The 21,447-nt window shown below is 43.5% G+C and overlaps 1 protein-coding gene across 1 annotated transcript; it reads right to left on the reverse strand.

The window, feature by feature from the left end:
• Positions 1 to 1,425: 1,425 nt before the first annotated feature.
• On the reverse strand, positions 1,426 to 18,991 carry LOC120023576 (saccharopine dehydrogenase-like oxidoreductase). The gene is made up of 12 exons (XM_038967613.1): positions 18,665 to 18,991; positions 14,488 to 14,600; positions 8,162 to 8,242; positions 7,831 to 7,960; positions 5,593 to 5,642; positions 5,314 to 5,444; positions 5,122 to 5,239; positions 2,835 to 2,954; positions 2,673 to 2,729; positions 2,444 to 2,555; positions 2,277 to 2,358; positions 1,426 to 2,189 (listed from the first exon to the last, which is right to left on the reverse strand). Exons 1-12 carry the CDS (start codon positions 18,861 to 18,863, stop codon positions 2,099 to 2,101), a joined length of 1,284 nt encoding a protein of 427 aa, XP_038823541.1. The 5' UTR covers positions 18,864 to 18,991; the 3' UTR covers positions 1,426 to 2,098.
• Between the last annotated feature and the right edge of the window lie 2,456 nt (positions 18,992 to 21,447).

The following is a 21,447-nucleotide window of genomic DNA, read 5'->3' on the forward strand; positions in this document are numbered from 1 at the left end:
GAGAAGCCATAATACTGCTCTGACTGGGGGAAGTGTTTCGCCCACGCTTCAGGTTTAAGATCACATCAGAAAATACACACTGGAGAGAAACCATAACACTGCACTGAGTGTGGGTTGGGATTCACTCAATTAGTAAATTTCAAACAACACGAAGGTGCATACTGGAGAGAAGCAATACTTCTGTCCTGATTGTGGAAAACACTTCAATACGTCGCAATATCTTACTCTTCATCGTAGAGCACATACAGGAGAGAAGCCCTACTATTGTTCTGACTGTGGGAGGGGTTTCACTTTCGCAGCCAACTTGAAAGAGCATCAAGAAAACATACACAGTGTATGAAAGATCATGGAACTTAAACCATTGAGTCAAGTTATCAAAATCACGACCATGGATAGCCTTGACAAGAGCAGTAAAGTCCCAACTGTATGCTTGTATAATATACTTTACACTGGAGGTAATGAGCCATATTCAAAGATCACATATGCAAAAGGGTAAAACAATGAATATTGGATACGTTCCCTGAAAAATAAATATGCAGTATTGCTATCAGAGTGCAGAGTCTGGTACTTCTGAAGATCAAGAGCCTAATAGTAAAGACGTACTACCTTTTAATGGTGCAGTAACACAACCAGGCATGTTTATGATTGTCAAACGAATCACCTAAGTAGGCTATACCTGGGCACGTTCGTCAACAAAAAAATGATTCCTGTATCTAAAAGTGCACCCGCCCTTTGGAGGCAATTAACACAAGTGTAATGACACACTTATAGCCGGAGTTGATTGATGTATCCCTCTGTCCCAGCCAGTCATTTGACTGTTTACCTCAAACCACACCGAACTGAAGCTATACCACCCATTTAAGTTAATTCGCTAATTTCTCATGCGGTAATGATAAATGGTGTATTAGCCTGTTTTCTTTCCATCTTTGTTTTAATTATGATAGACTCATGTTTTACCAGTATGCCATACTGGCCCTTTTATGCCGGTAATCACCCGATTGAGTCTGAATGGCACAACCGAAGGGTGATGATTGTAATAAAGATTGTTAACTGTTTTCAATTCCGATGTCTGGTGTCTTCTTTCCCGGACTAACCATTTCCAGCATTCCAATATCCTGTATGCACATTCAAGTATTTAAAAATGGACCTACGTCCATCAACATTGCTTCACATTTATTTCAATATACCTCAACACTTGAAATAGTTCTGAGCCTACTACATCAAATATTAACTGTAGAGCCAAAATAAAGCCAATGTTCCCGCGTTTGCGGAGACTGCATTCACGGCAAACGCTGCACATGTCGGCTCCATCTGAAATTACCTTAATTCTTCTGCAATACGGATTGAATACACCCTTAAGAGTTGTCAGACTGGGACCTCTGAAACTAAACTCTGACTGGTCAAGTGAGGAATCAGACACGAGGCTAGTATATTTCAGTAGTGTTGGTTTTATTCAGCCAAGTAGAGAAGACCTACAGCCCTAGGAGAACAGAACCTGTCCAACACACGCTCAGTGAATCACAGAGGACACTGCAAAGTTGTGGAAAGGATCATTCCAGCTTTGTGTGTATGTAGTACCCAAACAACCATTTCTAACAAGCAGCAAGCACTACTTTGTTGATCAATATAATTTTGTTGCACATTCCTTAAACAGATCCTGCTGAACTATATTTGATTACAGCACGCCATCGTTCAAAGGAGGAATTTCTGATCCTCTTGAAGGTAGGTTTCAGACAGTGCTTGGAAATTGAGGAAGGACAGAAGCATCATAATGCAGTCAAGCTTTTGAGAGAAACAGGCACTAAGGCATTTCTCTACTGAGCCATGACAAACTGCACAACCGTTGGCGAGTTAGTTAAAGCAGAGGCACCATTATTTGACAAGAAGGAAACTGTCTCTTTAAAAACTAGTCACAGACAGAAGGTCTTCATTATTGGGCCATGTTGGAAGGAACCCCCCCCCCCCAAAAAAAATCTGATTTTAAACACTGAAACATCTAACACTAATTTACGCTGATTAACTAAATGTTGCCGCTAGCCAAGTTTCACTTTGCAGCGTGACCATCTAGCGATAAGTGCTGGGGGTCAGGGTTCACACATTAGATGACAGAGAACTGGATGCCATGCTTGTTGAGACGCTCCACCAGCTTAGTTTTGGCAAAGGTTGCTCCTGGGGTGTACACACCTCCCCTAAAGAGAGAGAGAGGAGGTTGAGATAACATGCATCAGATGTAATACCATAGCCGCACAAACACTACCCTGTGTGTGTGACCTCACTTTTTGGGGAGGGCTGTGGGCTCATTCAGGATGGTGATAGCGGCCTGTACCATGGCGATGGGCGTGGCCACGTAGCCCGCCTCTGAAACAGGGAGAGAAGCATTGTGTTAACCCCAGCATTACGTGGAGGAGGGGTTGGACTAGTGCGTTTGTGTGTGTTCAAGTACCTGGTCCTTGGACTAGTGTGCGGATCTTAGCATTGGGTCGTCCCTGGCTGGGGTCCTGTCCCTCAGTGTAACCTTCTCCGTAGAAGGCAAACTTGAAGGACGAACCCTCCATCTGAGTGACACAGAAACACACCAATCACTGACTAGAAGGACCAACCATCCATCTTAGTGACACTCAAACACACCAATCACTGGCAATTTTGCAAACGAGATATTCATAAAACTATACCTGCTTTCTTGTCGGTCCATCCTTGGAGAAGAAACCAAAGGAGAAAAACTCTGGATACTAAAGACAGAAGAGGGGAAAAAAGAGGTAGTGAGAGAGGTTTGAGGTTTTCATTTTGTGTGTGTGTATATATCAATGTGTGTGTGTGTGTGTGTCCTTGTTCACCTTAATCAGCAGGTCTCGTCCAAAGCTGAATTTGACCAGGAACCAGAACATCATCCCAGCGAATAGCATCTTGACAATGTTGGCCACACCTCCTACTCCTGCATACGCACCATACTGGACCTGGGGTCACACAAAAGGCCAAACGGGTCACAGAGGTCCATTTCTCAACTGGGTTTGGACATGAGAGCCACATCACACTACATTTGCAGACTGCCCAGAGAGAGAGAGTGAGCGAGAAAGGGGGGCTGAAGCTCATTAGCTAGAATTTGAATTGCAAGGGGGCTGGTCCCACAAGGGAGGAAATGTAGGGAAAATTGCATGGCATAGCTTCAAGAAAAGTCGCTTTCAAACCTAGGGAAATCATGGCTAATTGAAGTAAAAGTCATTCTGCTCATAGATTATCCTCTTAAATGTAACTACATAATTTGAGACAACTAGTAATGCTGTATACTCCATGAAAGGTTAATCTCACCTTTCAGGTAAAAATAGTTAAATTGCTGAGGTGTAGTCACTTGAACATAAGCTCAAGTACACAGTACAAATATTTTACTGTATATGACGTATTTCCTATTGAACAAAAATGTATGAATAAGGCTTGAAATTACATGTTTTCTAAATATAGTATTATCAAATTATAAAAGCACTAACTATAAGATTTAACCTTCCTTATAACTGTGAAATACATACTTGCATGTTTAGTGTTAGAGAAAATGTGCATATATTCTAAAGATTTCTCGATCAAAACATCTGCCCCCATCGCTATGAACGTCACAGAGCTGTAGCTTGGCTTCCTGAACTCGTTAGGAACTCGCCTTTCATCTCATAATAATCTTGTCCATCTATGACAAACAGAAAGTGTTTAAAATCTATGGATTATTTTAGATGAATGGCTACAAATCGATCTCAATGTGCTATAGTGATGAAACCACTCTCCCCTGCTGTGCTACGATGTAATGATTGCAGGCATGTGCTTTGTCAGTGGCTGTGACGTAGGGCTCAGCAAGAAGTTGATGGACAGTCGGAAAAGGGAATGAAATGGTAGGAGGGACATCCTAGCTTCAAGTTGTTTCAGATTTCATATCCTCCGTCACACAGGTGCAAAAAAATATACTACCGTGTCTGTGGGAACCAGGGCTATCGTTCAGTCGTACCTGGTTACAGAACCACGCAGGTCCCCTAAACAGGGGACTTTACACCTAAGATTATGTATGTAGTAACTACACATTGAACCCAAAGCAGGAGGTTTAAAAAATACTTTCTTATTCGTACCAGAGCATGTGTTTCTTTGACTTGAATGCCGTTGTAAACAACTGCCAACTTCCCAGGACATAGACATGTCTTATATGGGCAGAAAGCTTAAATTATTGTTACTCTAACTGCACTGTCCAATTTACAGTAGCTATTACAGAAAAAAAAGACAATGCTATTGTTTGAGGATAGTACACAACAAAACATTTATTACGGCAACTGGTTTGATATATTCACCTCTGAAGGGAAGTAATGTACTTATTCAGTAATCTTTCTCTGATTTGTCATCCTGAGGGTCCCAGAGATAAAGTGTAGTGTAGTTTTGTTTGAAAAAAATCTATTTTTATATTCAAATGTAGGAACTGGGGTCTACAGTTTGACCCCACTGCTGTCTCTGGCTCCACACCCACACCGCCCGGCCATCTAGATGTGTGAAGGTTAGTTAGTGTATTTTCTGTAGGGAAGCTAATGATCCATCATGTTTGACATTCCTGGGAGTGTGTAAACTTTTTTTTATTTTTTATTACCATAGCATTTTTGTATGTTCTTTATAGTTATGTAGTTGAAGACGTATCAATTGACCAATTCGGCACATTTATTCATTTCACATTTCCACAAACTTCAAATTGTTTCCTTTCAAATGGTACAAAGAAAAAGCATATCCTTGCTTCAGGTCCTGAACGACAGGCAGTTAGATTTGGGTATGTCATTTTAGGCAGAAATTTAAAAAAAGGGTTCGATCCTTAAGACGTTATAACATAAATAAGGCTTACATCAACAAAATGTACTCATTATCCCTTGTAATGACGTTTGGAGCCAACATTATTACATTAAATACATACAAGTCATCACCCCATGCCCTAGCTGTGATGCGCACACAGAAACCAAAGATTTAGTAGGCCGTATTCTATTTCTCACGTTTAGACAGAGCCACATCCCACTGAAATGGCACTGTGCTCATGACAAGAACACAAACTGCTCTCTATGTGTGTGTGTGTGTGTGTGTGTGTGTGTGTGTGTGTGTGTGTGAGAGACCTACAGGTGTTTCCTGGTGTTCCTCCAGCAGAAAGCGTTGAGACCTCTTCACCACCGAGGGGTCGGCTCCCATGAACGGAACCGCGTACTGCTGAACCTCATTACTATAGAACAGGGCACTCCTACACACAATGTAAAGTTAATTCAATATCAAATAAACACACGTGCAAGCGCAAACACACACGGCTCCCTGTACCTGCGTTTGATCTTTGAGCCCACCACAGGGAGAGGTTTGTGTCCAAACTTCTTCCTGAGGCTCCGCAGCTTCCCGCTGTCAGCAAAACCATAGATGGCCGACTTCCATGTCCCGTCATTGATAGAACCACCCTGAGACGGAGACAGAGAGAGAACGGAGTACCAACACACTTTTAAAAACAGATTCTTACAAGGATGAGGCAGGGATTACAATGATTTACTGTTTACAGGACAAATGAGGCCAGGGCAGTGTGCGGGTTTATGGGTAATGTAGTCTTACCTCAGGTCCTGTGCTGGCTGTCAGGAAGCTCTCTAGAGCCGTGAGTGTCCCTGTGATGAGAAAAACACAACTGTGACACACAAACACCCAATGGAGAGCACACACATACATACACAGCTGAAGTAAACTAACCTCAGGGAGATTTATAGATTGCAAAATAGTTGGGAAGAGATTTGCAATGTACCGATTCCATGGCACATGGTTTATGAACAGATACGCAAAATGACGGCAGATTCAAAACATTGAATTTTTCAATTTAAATTTTGCAAGATTCTTGGGACCAATAGAATGTCATATATATATGGGGGATACAACCATCCCAGCTCTGCAGATTTTGTTGCGAAGAGACAGAATCATTCAATCGTTTGTTTTGGTACAATTGCTGGAAAAATTACTTGTGTCATGCACAAAGTAGATGTCCTAACCGACTTGTCAAAACTATAGTTTGTTAACAAGAAATTTGTGGAGTGGTTGAAAAACGAGTTTTAATGACTCCAACCTAAGTGTATGTAAACTTCCGACTTCAACTGTGTGTGTGTGTGTATATATATATATATATACACACACACACTACCAGTCAAATGTTTGCACACCTACTCATTCAAGGGTTTTTCTTTACATTGTAGAATAATTGTGAAGAAATCAAAACCATGAAATAACACATATGGAATCATGTAGTAACCAGAAAAAGTTAAACAAAATCAAATAGATTGTATTTTTTTTAGATTCTCGAAGTAGCCACCTTTTGCCTTGATGACAGTTTTGCACACTCATGGCATTCTCTCAACCAGCTTCATGAGGAATACTTTTCCAACAGTCTTGAAGGAGTTCCCACATATGCAGAGCACTTGTTGGCTGTTTTTCCTTCACTCTGCGGTCCAACTCATCCCAAACCACCTCAATTGGGTGGAGGTCGTGTGATTGTGGAGACCAGGTCATCTGATGCAGCACTCCCTCACTCTCCTCTGTCAAATAGCCCTTACATAGCCTGGAGGTGTGTTTTGAGTCATTATCCTTCAGAAAACCAAATGATAGTCCCACTAAGCGCAAACCAGATGGGATGGCGTATCACTGCAGAATGCTGTGGTAGCCATGCTGGTTAAGTGTGCCTTGAATTCTAAATAAATCACAGACAGTGTCACCAGCAAAGCACCCCCACACCACCTCCTCCATGCTTCACAGTGGGAACCACACATGCAGAGATCATCCGTTCACCTACTCTGCGTCTCACAAAGACGGCGGTTGGAACCAAAAATCTAACATTTGGATGGATTTCCACTGGTCTAATGTCCACTGCTTGTGTTTCTTGGCCCAAGTAAGTCGCTTCTTGTTATTGGTGTCCTTTAGTAATGGTTTCTTTGCAATTCGACCACAAAGGCCTGGTTCACGCAGTCTCCTCTGAACAGTTGGTGTTGAGATGTATCTGTTACTTGACCTCTGATTGATTTATTTGGGCTGCAATTTCTGAGGCTGGTAACTCTAATTAATTTATCCTCTGCAGCAGAGGTAACTCTGGGTCTTCCTTTCCTGTGGCGGTCCTCATGAGAGCCAGTTTCATCATAGCGCTTGATGCTTTATGCGACTGCACTTGAAGGAACTTTCAAAGTTCTTGAAATATTCCAGATTGACTGACCTTCATGTCTTAAAGTAATGATGGACTGTCTTTCTCTTCGTTTATTTTGAGCTGTTCTTGCCATAATATGGACTTCGTCTTTTACCAAATATGGCTATCTTCTGTATAACACCCCTACCTTGTCACAACACAGCTGATTGGCTCAAACGCATTAAGGAAAGAAATTCCACAAATTAACAAGGCACACCTGTTAATTGAAATGCATTCCAGGTGACTTCCTCATGAAGCTGGTTGAGACAATGCCAAGAGTGTGCAAAGCTGTCATCAAAGCAAAGGGTGGCTACTTTGAAGAATCTCAAATATATTTTGATTTGTTTAACACTTTTTTGGTTGCTACATGATTCCATGTGTTATTTCATAGTTTTGATGTCGTCACTATCATTCTACAATGTAGACAACAGTAAAAAATAAAGAAAAACCCTGGAATGAGTAGGTGTGTCCAAACCTTTGACTGGTACTGTATACAAAAAAAATATATATGGGGGATTAGAAATTATGCATATAATTACATTGATGGAAGCTACCATCTATCTGCAATATTAAAGCTGATCTACCCCCTAAAATATTTGTATAAAAACCCTCAGGGAGAGAACACACATACACACCTTTGAACTGGTCCCTGGTGTAGAGGACTCCCATGTCTGCCGGTATGGAGTCGAAGCCACACGCCCCCACAATGTACACTCCTTTATCAGCTGCTTGACTGTCGTAATTCAACTGCATACTCTCTAGGAACTACACACACACACAAGTAACAGGGAACAGCATGGCATCCAGCAGGCCTCCCATTTCACCTAGTGGGGGTGTGTGTGTGTGTGTGTGAGAGATATTTCTTCCAACTATCAAGTCCCGTCAGCTCTACAGGAGTGATGGAGTGTAGGGATCAAGGTTGATTAGGGATTGAAGCCTTGTGAGTGTGTTATGTTGTCCACTTACCTGGGGTTCTCCACAGATGTCAATGCAGTGTGCGCCGTTCTCCACGCATGCCTTTACCACAGGCTCGCCCCAGAACCTGTACTACACACACACACACACACAAATATGAACAAATATAAACAAAATCCCTTCCAAGGTGCTTGTGTCACTACAGTATAATTTCTACTCCAATATAATTTATTTCTACATTTTGTATTAAGGCCTTTAGAAGTCATTATGATTTCATGTCATGTTCAATGTCTGGTCACTGCTGGACCATGCCACTGTGTGTTACACTCACAGCTATCGCTTTTCTGGCTAATCTAGTGTGAACCGAATACAGTGCTCGATTTGGCTTTCCTTTCAAACCTCCCCTGAAACGCTCTGGTGCCCCCCTGGGGAGGCGCACCTAGGGCTGTGGCGGTCATGACATTTTGTCAGCCGGTTATCGTCATGCAAGAGACTGCCGGTCTCGCGGTAATTGACCGTTAATTAACATGAACAAGTTGAACCTCTCCAGGCCTCCAGGTATACAAGCCACTGATGCACGCCTTTGGAACATCTACATTTAAAAAAGTAATAAATCAATTTACACTGAACAAAAATAAGAATGCAACATGTAAAGTGCTGAAATAAAAGATGCCAGAAATGTTCCATATGCACAAAAAGCTTATTCCTCTCGAATTCTAATTGGCTGGTCTGACTCTACAGTGGGTGGGCATTGCTCCCAAGTGGGTGGGCCTATGCCCTACCAGGCCCACCCATGGCTGCACCATAGATTAGGGCCTAATTTATTTATTTGACTGATTTCCTTATATGAACTGTAACTCAGCAAAATCTTTGAAATTGGTGTATTATACAAAAATATGAACACAACATCACAGTAAATTCATTATTTATTTTAGTCAGGTCTAAAGAAACTATTATGATATGAAGAAAATGTGAGTTGGCCTACTCTGTGTTATCTGGCTATTCTCCATGCCATAGGCTGAAGGCTTGTTCATTAAGCTGACAAGATACGCTTAGAAGTCCCGTGCCATTATTTTATATTACAGGATTTTAAAGTAAGAAGAGAATAATTGAACTTTGCTGAATAAAATATGATATTTTTCCCATTCCGGGTGAGTGAGCATGTTGAGCGTAAGAGTGACCATTTGAAACAGGTCCTATACGCTAGATTTAGAGTTATTTGGCAACTTTAGTTGTGAATGATACAAACCTTAGAATATCTTAGAAATCAAAACATATATGGGCTGCATGATGCCACTATAGGCTACTGATGATTTGACAAAGTCGCAAAAAAAGCTTGCGCTCTGTTCCTTGCCTCAGGCTGCACAGCTGTTCTCTCATCAAGTGATCATATTTTCACCCATCAGACTATTCTCAATTTCATCTTGTCTTTACTAATTAGTCTCGATTTAGAATGACCCATTATGAAATGGGCAGGAACAGTGGCAAGGGGGAAAAAAAAAGACATGTCATCCATACGCACGCCAATAGCGAATTGGAGTCAGTATTTCAATGATAACGGGTAGGCTGCTTTGGTTTTATAGCGGAGCTGTGCTTAATATGAGCAAATGAGGAATAAATATAAACAACACTTCACTCCACGCATCAACCACTGTTTGAGGAGCATGCTCTCGCTGAGCAACAGGTCATTTCCCGCCCAAACTCTAAACCATGGGCTCGCCAACCCTGTTTGCTTCATTTAAGAAACCAAATGAAATCTGTTCGGGAACATCGATAGTAACAGGTTTTCACTAAAATGTTGACAGCCCCTCTGCACGCTCGATACATTAATAAAGGAGAGAGAGGAGGGAGGAGGTGGATATGCATGCTGGATCAGATATTTTGTATAGTTGAAAAAGTAATGTGTCACCCAATTAATTATGAAAATGTAAAATTATTAAATACAAATTCCCTGTAGGCTAAACGTAAGCCGCCCTGCACAATCAATAAACTAACAGCATCGCCTAGGGCTATACGTTATATCCCATACTCGTGGATAGACATTTTTGGAAAAATAGCATAAGGTAACCTGTCCATCCAGTATGCATAATAACAGTCCACACTCAAAGGCCATTACTTGAATTTGTTGAATTTTGGAGCATAGGCTAGACCAATTATGTGCCAATGTCATCTTAAATCAGTTTGTTTTATGTTTTCTGCCATGCCTAATATGTGGTAGGCTATGTATTGTAGAACAGCGCCATCATACTTTTTATGAAGTTTTTTTCTGGGGTGAGGGCTCATAAACCTCTGTATCAGCTCTAATATGGTAGGAAAGCCTCCATTTCATTGTGTTTGGCTTTGAAACAACATCCACAACCATGTTTTACACTGTTTCAACCTGCTGTTGAAATTCTTTCTATAAATGATCAAAGCCTCTCAGATTTGTGCATAGGGTCCAGGGGTCCATTTGGGATTGGGACCTGTCTGTTCTGAAAAATACATTTCTATCTGAATTTTGTGTAACGTTGCACTTTCCTGAACACGCCCCAGGATGTGTTTGAAGAAGGTAGGGAGTAGACAGAAAGACTGAGGTGATGATCAGACATGACAACAGTGCCCCCTACTGGTGGAGATGGGAATAGACACTTCACTTCATCCAGAGTTCTGTGGTGAAGCTGTGTATCACAATGACAGGGATTCTACCACACCCAGTCACACCTGCAATGGCTGTGTGTGTGTGTGTGTGTGTGTGTGTGTGTGTGTGTGTGTGTGTGTGTGTGTGTGTGTGTGTGTGTGTGTGTGTGTGTGTACAAGGTGCACTGGTGATCGCCACCATCATCATTGCAGGTGTTTCACAAGCTGTGAGGTTATGGCCTTACTGCTATCAGGCCACTATCTGCAGCCCCATGGCACAACAGGAGAGCAGAGTGGTGATCAGGTCTGACATCAAGACAGTCTTACATACGAACACAACGGTAGAGGAGGGCAGAGTGGTGATCAGGTCTGATATAACTTATGACAGAGTCATTGTGTCTCTGCAGTACTTACACAGTGTGTATGTCTACAGTATTTACCAGATGTCTGTGGGTGTGTGTGACTGCTATAGTGTATTGCATCTCCACAGTCAGCTCTGCTACCCGACACAAGCCCGATGTTTTTTTATCAATAACTAACGTACTGGTAGGGCTCGGGTATCATTAAATTGATCACTAACATTTTGAAGCCGAGCCATTTGCTCGTGTTCTGCTGCTGCACAGTGGGGCGGCAGGTAGCCTAATGTTTAGAGCTTTGGGCCAGTTACCGAAAGGTTGTTGGATCGAATCCCCGAGCTGACAACGTAAAAATCTGTTGTTCTGCCCCTGAACAAGGCACTGTTCCCCGGAAGGCAGTCATTGTAAATAAGAATTTGTTCTTAACTGACTTTCCTAGTTAAATAAAGTTCTAATTAAATAAATAAAAACAGTCATATCTGCTTCAACCTCGTCAAATATAAGACAGGAGAGATTTTTTCACAGAAAATAAAAATGTTCCTTGAGTTGTCGGAGTTTAGTGATAAACTATTTAACAGTTCACTGCTCTCTAGGGTTGGGCAGTATCCAGATTTCCATATCGTCATATACCGTCCTTCTCTCATCCCTGGATTGCAAAGACATGCAATTCAGCTCATAAAGTTGTACATACAGTGGGGAGAACAAGTATTTGATACACTGCCGATTTTGCAGGTTTTCCTACTTACAAAGCATGTAGATGTCTGTAATTTTTATCATAGGTACACTTCAACTGTGAAAAATCCAGAAAATCACATTGTATGATTTTTAAGTAATTAATTTGCATTTTATTGCAATTTACTTGTGTGGCTGCCAGCTTACTTAAAAAGCAGCTATTGAGCAGGGCAGTCAAGAGGAGCCATTGCTATGGATACGTGTGCTAAATAGCTAGCACCATGAGCATATAGTGCATGCAGAGCGAGATGCCTATAGCAGGGAGCGAGTGACTGACAGGGAGCTAATGGATTTACTAAAGAAGGAAGTTATTTCTGACGTCAGGCAGGGCTTTAAATTGGGAAGAAGCAATCGGGCCTAGGTAGGTTAGGGCTTGAATGTCACAGGCATGGGTAGGGTAGGGCCTGAATGTCACAGGCATGGGGTGGCTCGGGTTTAAAATGCATGCCTATGGAGGGCTCTACAGTCAGTACTTTTATTTAAAAATATATATATTTTCACCCCTTTTTATCCCCAATTTCGTAGTATCCAATTGGTAGTTACAGTCTTGTCTCATCGTTACAACTCCCGTACGGACTCGGGAGAGGCGAAGGTCGAGAGCCATGCGTCCTCTGAAACACAACCAAACCAATACCTGCTTAACCCGGATGCCATCCGCACTGATTCTTGACACAATGCCCATCCATCCCGGAAGGAGGAAACACCGTACACCTGGCGACCGTGTCAGCGTGCACTGCCTCCGGCCCGCCACAGGAGTCACTAGTGCGCGATGAGACAAGGATATCCCTGCAGGCCAAACCCTCCCCTAACCCGGACGACGCTGGGCCAAATGTCGCTGCCGGCTGCCACAGAGCCTGGACTCGAACTCAGAATCTCTAGTGGCACAGCTAGCACTGCGATGCAGCGCCTTAGACCACTGCGCCACCCGGGAGGCCCTACAGTCAGTACTTACTGGCCCCACACAGTTGAGAACAATGACAGCCTGTTTTCACATGGCAGCCAGAGTCAGGCTCTTCCACATCAGCCACGACGACCTCCGCCGCAGACTGACTAATCCTAGTGTGACCGGAATACAGTTTGTTTTGGCTTTCCTTTCACACCTACCCTGAAACTCTGGTGCCCCTCTGGGGAGGCATGCCATATTTTGAAAACCTCTGGTATAACTTTCACTTAGTCTATCAGAGGGAAAGGTGGAGCTATTACCATATTGATTGCCCCGTGAAATCCTCTCAGATCTGTGCATAGGTTCCCGGGGTCCATTTGGGATTGAGACCTGTCCGTTCTGAACAATACATTTCTATATAAACGTTGTCTAACGTTGCACCCTCATTTTATTTATTTATAAACAACACACACACATACAAACGACTACATCATACAAACATCACACCTGCCCAAGCCCACACCCTCATCGCCTTTATATCACTTTCTGTCACATGGCCTCAAACGGCATGATTTCTTTTCTCTCCGTCGCCCACGCGCTAACATTTTTTAGATAATAAAGCATTTGACCTTTCCATTGTGTGAAAGACGGAGGATTGGCTGATTTCCAGTTTGAGTATACATTTTTTGAAAGATCATTTATGAGAAGAGTATTGTCCAACCCATTGGATATCTCACTGCACCCTCATATGTCATGTCTTGAAATAGACAAATTAAAAGTATATTTACATTACAATATCTCTGACACCCATCCTTCCAACTCCGCCAATAACTTTAGAACTTTATAGCATTCCCAGAAGGCATGAATTGTTGAGTCATTAGTAGTTTTACACTTCAGACATGATTCGTGACATTGTACTCTCCTGAACACCCCAGGGGACAGTTGAAAGTGTTTGGAGAAGGTAAGGAGTAGACAGAGAGAGGAGGATGCAACTGCAGCCTGCAATTCGGGGCATTCCTGCAAATGCAGGAACCCCTCTTTATACTTCTATTATTAAGCTATGACTCCAGTACATAGATGGGAAGCAAGGGCGCTTGCTTGCGGTAATGCACCATAACGTTGGAAGCCAACCTGCCGATAAACCCCACAGATGAAGAGGCGGGGGCGACAATGGTCGTTGTGGTCCCGTGTGGCTCAGTTGGTAGAGCATGGCGCTTGCAACGCCAGGGTTGTGGGTTCAATTCCCACGGGGGGACCAGGGTTCAATTCCCACGGGGGGACCAGGATGAATATGTATGAACTTTCCAATTTGTAAGTCGCTCTGGATAAGAGCGTCTGCTAAATGACTTAAATGTAAAATGTAATGGTAGATAGCTATATCTAGTACACACCAGTAGTGTCCTTTGCTGTAATGTTATGTCTGTCTGTCTGTCTGTCTGTCTGTCTGTCTGTCTGTCTGTCTGTCTGTCTGTCTGTCTGTCTGTCTGTCTGTCTGTACAAGGTGCACTGGTGATAGCCACCATCATCATTGCAGGTGTTTCACAAGCTGTGAGGTTATGGCCTTACTGCTATCAGGCCACTATCTGCAGCCCCATGGCACAACAGGAGAGCAGAGTGGTGATCAGGTCTGATATCAAGACAGTCTTACATACGAACACAACGGTAGAGGCAGCACTGAAATACTGCTTACTTATGACAGACTCATTGTGTCTTTGCAGTACTGACACAGTGTGTGTGTCTACAGTATTTACCAGATGTCTGTGTGTTGCATCTCCACAGTCAGTACTTACTGGCCCCACGCAGTTGAGAACAATGACAGCCTGTTTGCACATGGCAGCCAGTGAGTCAGGCTCTCCCACATCAGCCACGATGACCTCCACTGCAGTCCTCAGCTCCGGCTTACCTAATAACATAGCAGAGGACTAAGTCATTTCACCTTTATATTATAAACATCTACCTACCAATACACCACACATAATTATGTATTCAACTAAATCACTGAGGACTTGTCACGGACCAACACCACCACCACTGGGCGCAACAGCGTCACTACTTCTTAAGGCGGCTGAAGAAATTCAGCATTGCCACCCTGGGTCCTCTCCAAATACTACCACTGCAGCATCGACACCGTCCTGACTGGTTGCGTCATGGCCTGGTACGGGAACTGCTCCGTCCATGACCGCAAGGCCCTCCAGCAGGTGACGAAGATGGCCCAGTACATCACTGGTACCGTGCTCCCACCCATCCAGGACATCTACTTGAAATGGTGCCTGAGGAAGTCCGCCAGCATCATCAAGGACCCCACACACCCCAGCCACACCCCAGCTGTTTACTCCCTTACCATCAGGCAGACGGTATCGGAGCATGAGGTCTGATACCAACAGGCTCAGAGACAGTTACTATCTACAAGCAATCAGACTGCTGAACACTTTCACTGGACTGAGCACCTGCTCGGACTCTCCACACCTTAGCACACACTCACATACAATCACACAACTGCTGCTACCAAACTCTTCTTATGATTGTTTGCTAAATACTTTCCCAAAAGAGAAATAACCAATATTGTCTGTACAGCTGTACAGAACCTTTGGGAAGAATTCAACTTGGTTAAAGCTTCTCTAGTGTCCGTGAGTCATTTACTCTGAAAAATAAGAACCTAACAATACTTATGCTAAAATGTTTATTATATTCTACTGAGCCATTTACTTTATGTTCCTATTCTTATCTTTTATTATTTCTTACTGTTGCTTCATTGTCCAGAAGGAACCTGCCGGTCAGAATTTCGTTGGATGGTGTATACCATGTGTATCCCGTACATACGACTAATACAACTTGAAACTTTAACTAACTATGATATGATGATACATGAACAATCTGGTTTAAAAAGCTCAGTGACCAAAAAGTTTGTCAGACCCCTGAGCTGAATGCTGTACGTGTAGCCTGTGTGTGTGTTCTGTGTGCACATAGCCTATCCTTTAGCTTGGGGGAAAACAGACATTGCTATTGTGTCACTGTTGCCTTCAAATGTAGACCAGATAAAAGATCTAAGTACTAAACGCTGCTATATTTGTATTCTGGTTCAATAAAGTACATTTGAGGAGCATCAACAATACACCGTTTGTTCTCTTTTCTGTGCTGCTTTGTAGTGCCGGGACGATGCCTATATCGCAATATTTTTCCCATGGCAGAAATGAAAACACGAAGCAGACCAAACTCTTTTGTCCTTTAATAACCTGCTGTATGAAAAATATTATATTACAAGACAATGTTGGTTTCCAACATTCCTAAAGAAGTTATATTTTGCTTTATATATATATATATATATATATATATATATATATATATATATATATATATATATATATATATATATATATATATATATATATATGTCTTGTTTCCTTGCCAAGACACCAATGAGTATCGTGACACTGGTATCGTCCCAGGCCTACGGTGCTTTGCATCAGCCCCCTGAATAAGTTAACATGTTATAATGTACATGGTACAATACCCCCTGTAGCTCATATGACCAAACATGGACTGTTAAAAGTTAGGCACACGTTGAACTCTGTGCCGCAGCCATAACAGATAGGCAAATACTGCCCTACTGAAATCTCAATGATGGAGGCCAAACATGGGCCATAGAAGGATGGATGGCTATCAAATAAGTCATATTGTACACACATGACGAAGTAGACCACGTGTCTGTTGCATATTCCAAACAAGCTCTCTAATGTACCTGCAAATTATTATTTAGATTAGTATTTAGAAAATATTGCCTAACCCATGACAATTGTGTCTGAAATGTCAACCTGGCTTTGTGATGGGGGGCATGTAGACTGTCACTTTTGGGCAGGGTAACCATTGAGAGGCCAGGGGGTGGGATTGTATAGAGGCTGTTGCGCTGCAGGGGCATTTTCAATCAGCTGTTGGTGAGGGCTATCCCAGGAGGGCAGAAGGTACAAAAAACAGCTCCATTCTCCCTGATGCCAACCCCCTCAGAACCTAGGCTATCCCTTTTCTGGCAAGCCAACCCCTCTCCAATTTAAAATTATACTGAATGTATTGAGTGTTGCAACTTTGTAGAGTGTGAGATATCTGGCCTGACAACATATTCCCAGCTACCACAACAACTACTATTGACAGACATTCCTTACGTCTGTGCAATTGAGATGTATACTTTTGTTTGTTGCAAGCCTATGGCACTAAGCGCAACGCAAGTGCAGAACATCCTGGGTCAAAACACTTGGTTGTATGATAACTGATACAACACAGTGACTAGGTTTTAAATTAGTCCAGGTGAGTGTCCTGTCTGGCATGACACACTGTAAACTCAGTGTAGACACGATGACACCGAGCTGTCAGGAAAGCTTCCTTACTTGAATCCCCCTGGAAAATCCGATTACAATGCACAATGGTGTCAATCAACTAACTAGACCAAAGGTCATCTCTGGTTAATCTCTCGTGGACAGTGTAAACATATTTACGGGAAACTTTAGATGTGAGTTAACTGAGATTACTCTCGAGTTAGCATCCAGCGTGACCAAATTAAATGTGTAATCTAAATTGTATTAGCTAGTTAGCTAGCTAGGGCAATGTCAATGAAGCCAGTCTGTTGATGATGATGATGCTCGGTCACCAGACTTTGAGCGCACTGATTAAGATTTGAAATCTAAAGACCTTATTGTCTCTAGAATTTCTAAGCAAACAGCTGGAGGAAGGGCTTTCTCCTATAGAGCTCAATTGTTATGGAATGGTCTGCCTATTCTTGTGAGAGACGCAGACTCTGTCTCTTAAGTCCTTACTGAAAACTAATCTCTTCAGTAGGTCCTATGATTGAGTGTAGTCTGGCCCAGGGGTGCGAAGGTGAAGGCACTGGAACAACGAACTGCCCTTGCTGTCTCTGCCTGGCCGGCTCCCCTCTCTCCACTGGGATTCTCTGCCTCTGACCCTATTACAGGGGCTGAGTCACTGGCTTACTAGTGCTCTTCCATGCCGTCCCTAGGAGGGGTAAGTCACTTAAGTGGGTTGAGTCACAGACGTGACCTTTCTTTTCTGGTTTTGCACCCCCCCTTGGGCGGGGGAGGAGATCTTCGTGGGTTATACTCAGCCTTGTCTCAGGGTAGTACATTGGTGGTCTGTTGATATCCCTCTAGTGGTGTGAGGGCTGTGCTTTGGCAAGGTGGGTGGGTTATATCCTGCTTGGTTGGCCCTGTCCGGGGGTATCGTCGGACGGGGCCAGTGTCCCCCGACACACCCGTCTCAGTCTCCAGTATCTATGCTACAATAATCTGTGCCAGGGGTTCGGGTCAGTCTGTCATATCTGGTGGAATTATCCTGTCTTATCTGGTGTCCTGTGTGAATTTAAGTATGCTCCCTATAATTCTCTCTCTCTCCCTCCCGGAGGACCGAAGCCCTAGGATCATGCCTCAGGACTACCTAGCCTGATGACTCCTGGCTGTCCCCAGTCCACCTGGTCATGCTGCTGCTTCAGTTTCAACTGTTCTGCCTGCGGCTAGGGAACCCTGACCTGTTCACCAGACGTTCTACCTTGTCCCGGACCGGCTGTTTTCCACTCTCTACCGCACCTGCTGTCGACCTCTGAATGCTCGGCTATGAAAAGCCAACTGACATTTACTCCTGAGGTGTTGACCTGTTGCACCCACTACAACCACTGTGATTATTATTTGACCCTGCTGGTCATCTATGAACGTTGGAACACCTTGAAGAACAATCTGGCCTTAAATGGCCATGTACTCTTATAATCTCCACCCAGCCCAGCCAGAAGAGGACTGGCCACCCCTCAGAGCCTGGTTCCTCTCTAGGTTTCTTCCTAGGTTCCTAGCCAACGTGCTTCTACATCTGCATTGCTTGCTGTTTAGGGTTTTAGGCTGGGTTTCTGTATAGCACTTTGTGACTTCTGCTGATGGTAAAATGGCTTTATAAATACATTTGATTGATACGTACCGAGGGTTCCGGCGGCCTGCTCTAGAACTTTGTCCAGTTTCTGCCTGCTTCTCCCAGCCACAGCCCATGTCAACGTCCCATTCGGCCCCTCCGATGCGGTCCTGGCCACCTCTTCAACCACAAACTGCCCGGTGAAACCCGAAGCACCAAAAATAACAATGTGATAGGGTCTGCTAGAGGAGGTATCCACCTTCGCCATAGTTAACAACTAGTTATACTCAGGGAAACGCAACGACGCGAGAGGGTATGGGAATGAGCGAAATGCAAGGAGCGTGCTAATATAAATGACAGATAGCAAAGCTGTCACTTCCGTAGTCTGATGATGATGCTCGGTCGCCGGACTTTGACCGCACTGATAAAGATATGAAACCTAAACACCGCTGATACAAATAGTCTGCATGCACAAACAAAGCGTTTTATTGATGTTAGTTTAAATACAGCTTTTTGTATTTGTTTTAAACATGTTATTTGATATCATTAACATATTAAATAACATAACCAATTGAAACGCTGATATCTGAAAAGTAGGTGTGGTTGTAAAAGTTTTGGTTTACAATTGGATATCTGTGCTGTCAGTCTGTCTTTATTTTGAATCATCGCTTGATAGCGCGGGAGTTCGATTAATCTCGCCCGTGCGCCCGTGTAGGCGTGTTTTCGTCCGGCTGAAAGTTGGATGCATTCGATTTGGAACCAGGCTGCCTCCTGGGTGATAGTCAGGTGCGCCCTCTGTCAGACGGAGAAGTCGGCTCAAAAAAAAAGGTAATGTAATTAAGCTGGTGTAGTAATGAAGGACAGTTGCTTTTGTGGCACAGTTGATGACGTGCAGGTCTACATACCAGAAGGTTCAGGGTCGACTGACAAGATAACAGCTCTCCCTGCCTGTTTCAGTAGACCTACACTAGGATCAGAGCCGGCTGCAGACAATGATCAGCTAGGTGTAAATCAGATTTTCAACATCTTGATGCTATATGTATAATTATATAACATATATTAAAGGAATTGTCCACCAAGTTTCTGTGCCAATGCACCACAACCAATAAACAAAACAGACTTCGGCACTTCAACATCATGGTTTGCTTTTTCAACACCACAATCTGCACAATTTGGAAACTGGAATTATATTTTGGATGAAAGTGAGCAGGTTGCCTAATCAGATTAAAACATTGTGACTGGTTGTGTTTAAGCCACATATACAAGGTATATATATATATATATATATATATATATACCTTTTATATATATATATAAATATATATATAAAAAGTAATACATAAAAAAGTTAAATGAACAAATATTTAGGCTATAGGCTATTGAAGAGTTATGGGTTCTAGGTGCACCAGGAATAGCCACTTGGATCAGAGAGCAGGCAGAGTGCATTTTAAGCTTTCCTGAACATTCTTATAGGATGACTTGGGAGAATGCTGATCCGCAACAGACAGCACATCTCAGTATCAGAACTTAAAATACAGCCAGACTGGCCTGCTCCTGTGCCTTTTCATACCTCATAAACTGTTCAGAGTAGGCCTACAACTGATCCCAATGCAACGAATGGAATTAAATATTAAAATCATAGGGCTTTTGCATTCTTATTCAAAATACATTTTCACTGCAGTTTACAGCCTAGAGTAGAATTTTGTACTCTCTTAAAAACAGTAATGCAATTATTCATTGCAATGTGGAGTTTTAGGCTAGTCTAGGTAGGATAATTGTATTGTCACGAAACAAGCTCAATAGGGGAGCTTCACTGTTCTTTCATGCTCAATGACGCCCAATGGCTCTCTGCTTATATTGAAAATTGGTGCAGCTTTGAATGGTTTTATGTGTGGTATGATTGCTAGTTAGCATATTGCAGATCTGGACAAACGATCCACCTACCACTATTGTCACTATGAAGAATGGTGGATAGAGGACAGGATAGACAGTTAGACTGGTAGACTATATTGACCTGTGTGGTTTAGTTACAGCACGGGAAAGCGTAGTGCATAACCACACCGGCCACGTTGCTTGCACAAGCATTGCAAAATAAATGTAGACATATATGTTATTAAATAATTTCACGCGCACCGCTCGAGCACGAGCATCTGTGTAACCAAGCCCTCGTCTCATGTCTCTCAGGGAGAGCTCTGGAGTGGGCAAACGCCGTGTGGGGAGAAGGAGACGCGGCGTTGGACCACTTCGGGGAGTTCACCCGTCGCTTTCGGGCCGTCTTTGACCATCCACCCGAAGGTAGAGCGGCGGGGTAACGGCTCTTTCATTTGAGGCAGGGGACGAGGAGCGCCATGGAATTCGCCCTGGAATTCCGGACCTTGGCCGCAGGAGCAGGCTGTAACGACAGGGCCCTCATCGACCACTATTGGTGCAGCCTACGCGAGGATGTCCGACGTGAGCTGGCCTGCAGGGATGCCACCATCTCCTTCGACCAACTGGTGGATTTGTCCATCCGGTTGGATAACCTGCTGGTCACCCGCGGACGTCCAGAGGGGGCTCTGTCGGTGCCATCTACTAGCAACCCCGCTCCGGTGCCCATGGAGTTGAGAGGGGCTGTGCGTAGGGTGACTGGAGGAGGAGCCATCACGTGCACCATCTGTGGCTGCAGAGGGCACACTGCTGGTCGGTGCCGTGTCGGTTCCTCTGGGAGTAGAGGCAATAGGCAGGGCACTCTGGCGTCACCCCAGGTGAGTCTGCACCACACTCATCCAGAGTCCTCTGTTGCCCACCTGTTTGTACCTATTTGTTTCCCTGATTTTTCCCCCGCATTCCCAGCATAAGGCACTCGTCGATTC

Source organism: Salvelinus namaycush, chromosome 28 (assembly GCF_016432855.1).
Source record: "Salvelinus namaycush isolate Seneca chromosome 28, SaNama_1.0, whole genome shotgun sequence".
NCBI lineage: Eukaryota > Metazoa > Chordata > Actinopteri > Salmoniformes > Salmonidae > Salvelinus > Salvelinus namaycush.

Coding starts and splice junctions, on each gene's coding strand:
- LOC120023576 (XM_038967613.1), bottom strand. CDS start 18,863: ATGGCGAAGGTGGATACCTCCTCTAGCAGACCCTATCACATTGTTATT. Junction 7,961..8,161: donor ACATCTGTGGAGAACCCCAG/GTAAGTGGACAA, acceptor GTGTGTGTGTAG/TTCCTAGAGAGTATGCAGTT. Junction 5,445..5,592: donor CAGCCAGCACAGGACCTGAG/GTAAGACTACAT, acceptor TCTCCGTCTCAG/GGTGGTTCTATCAATGACGG.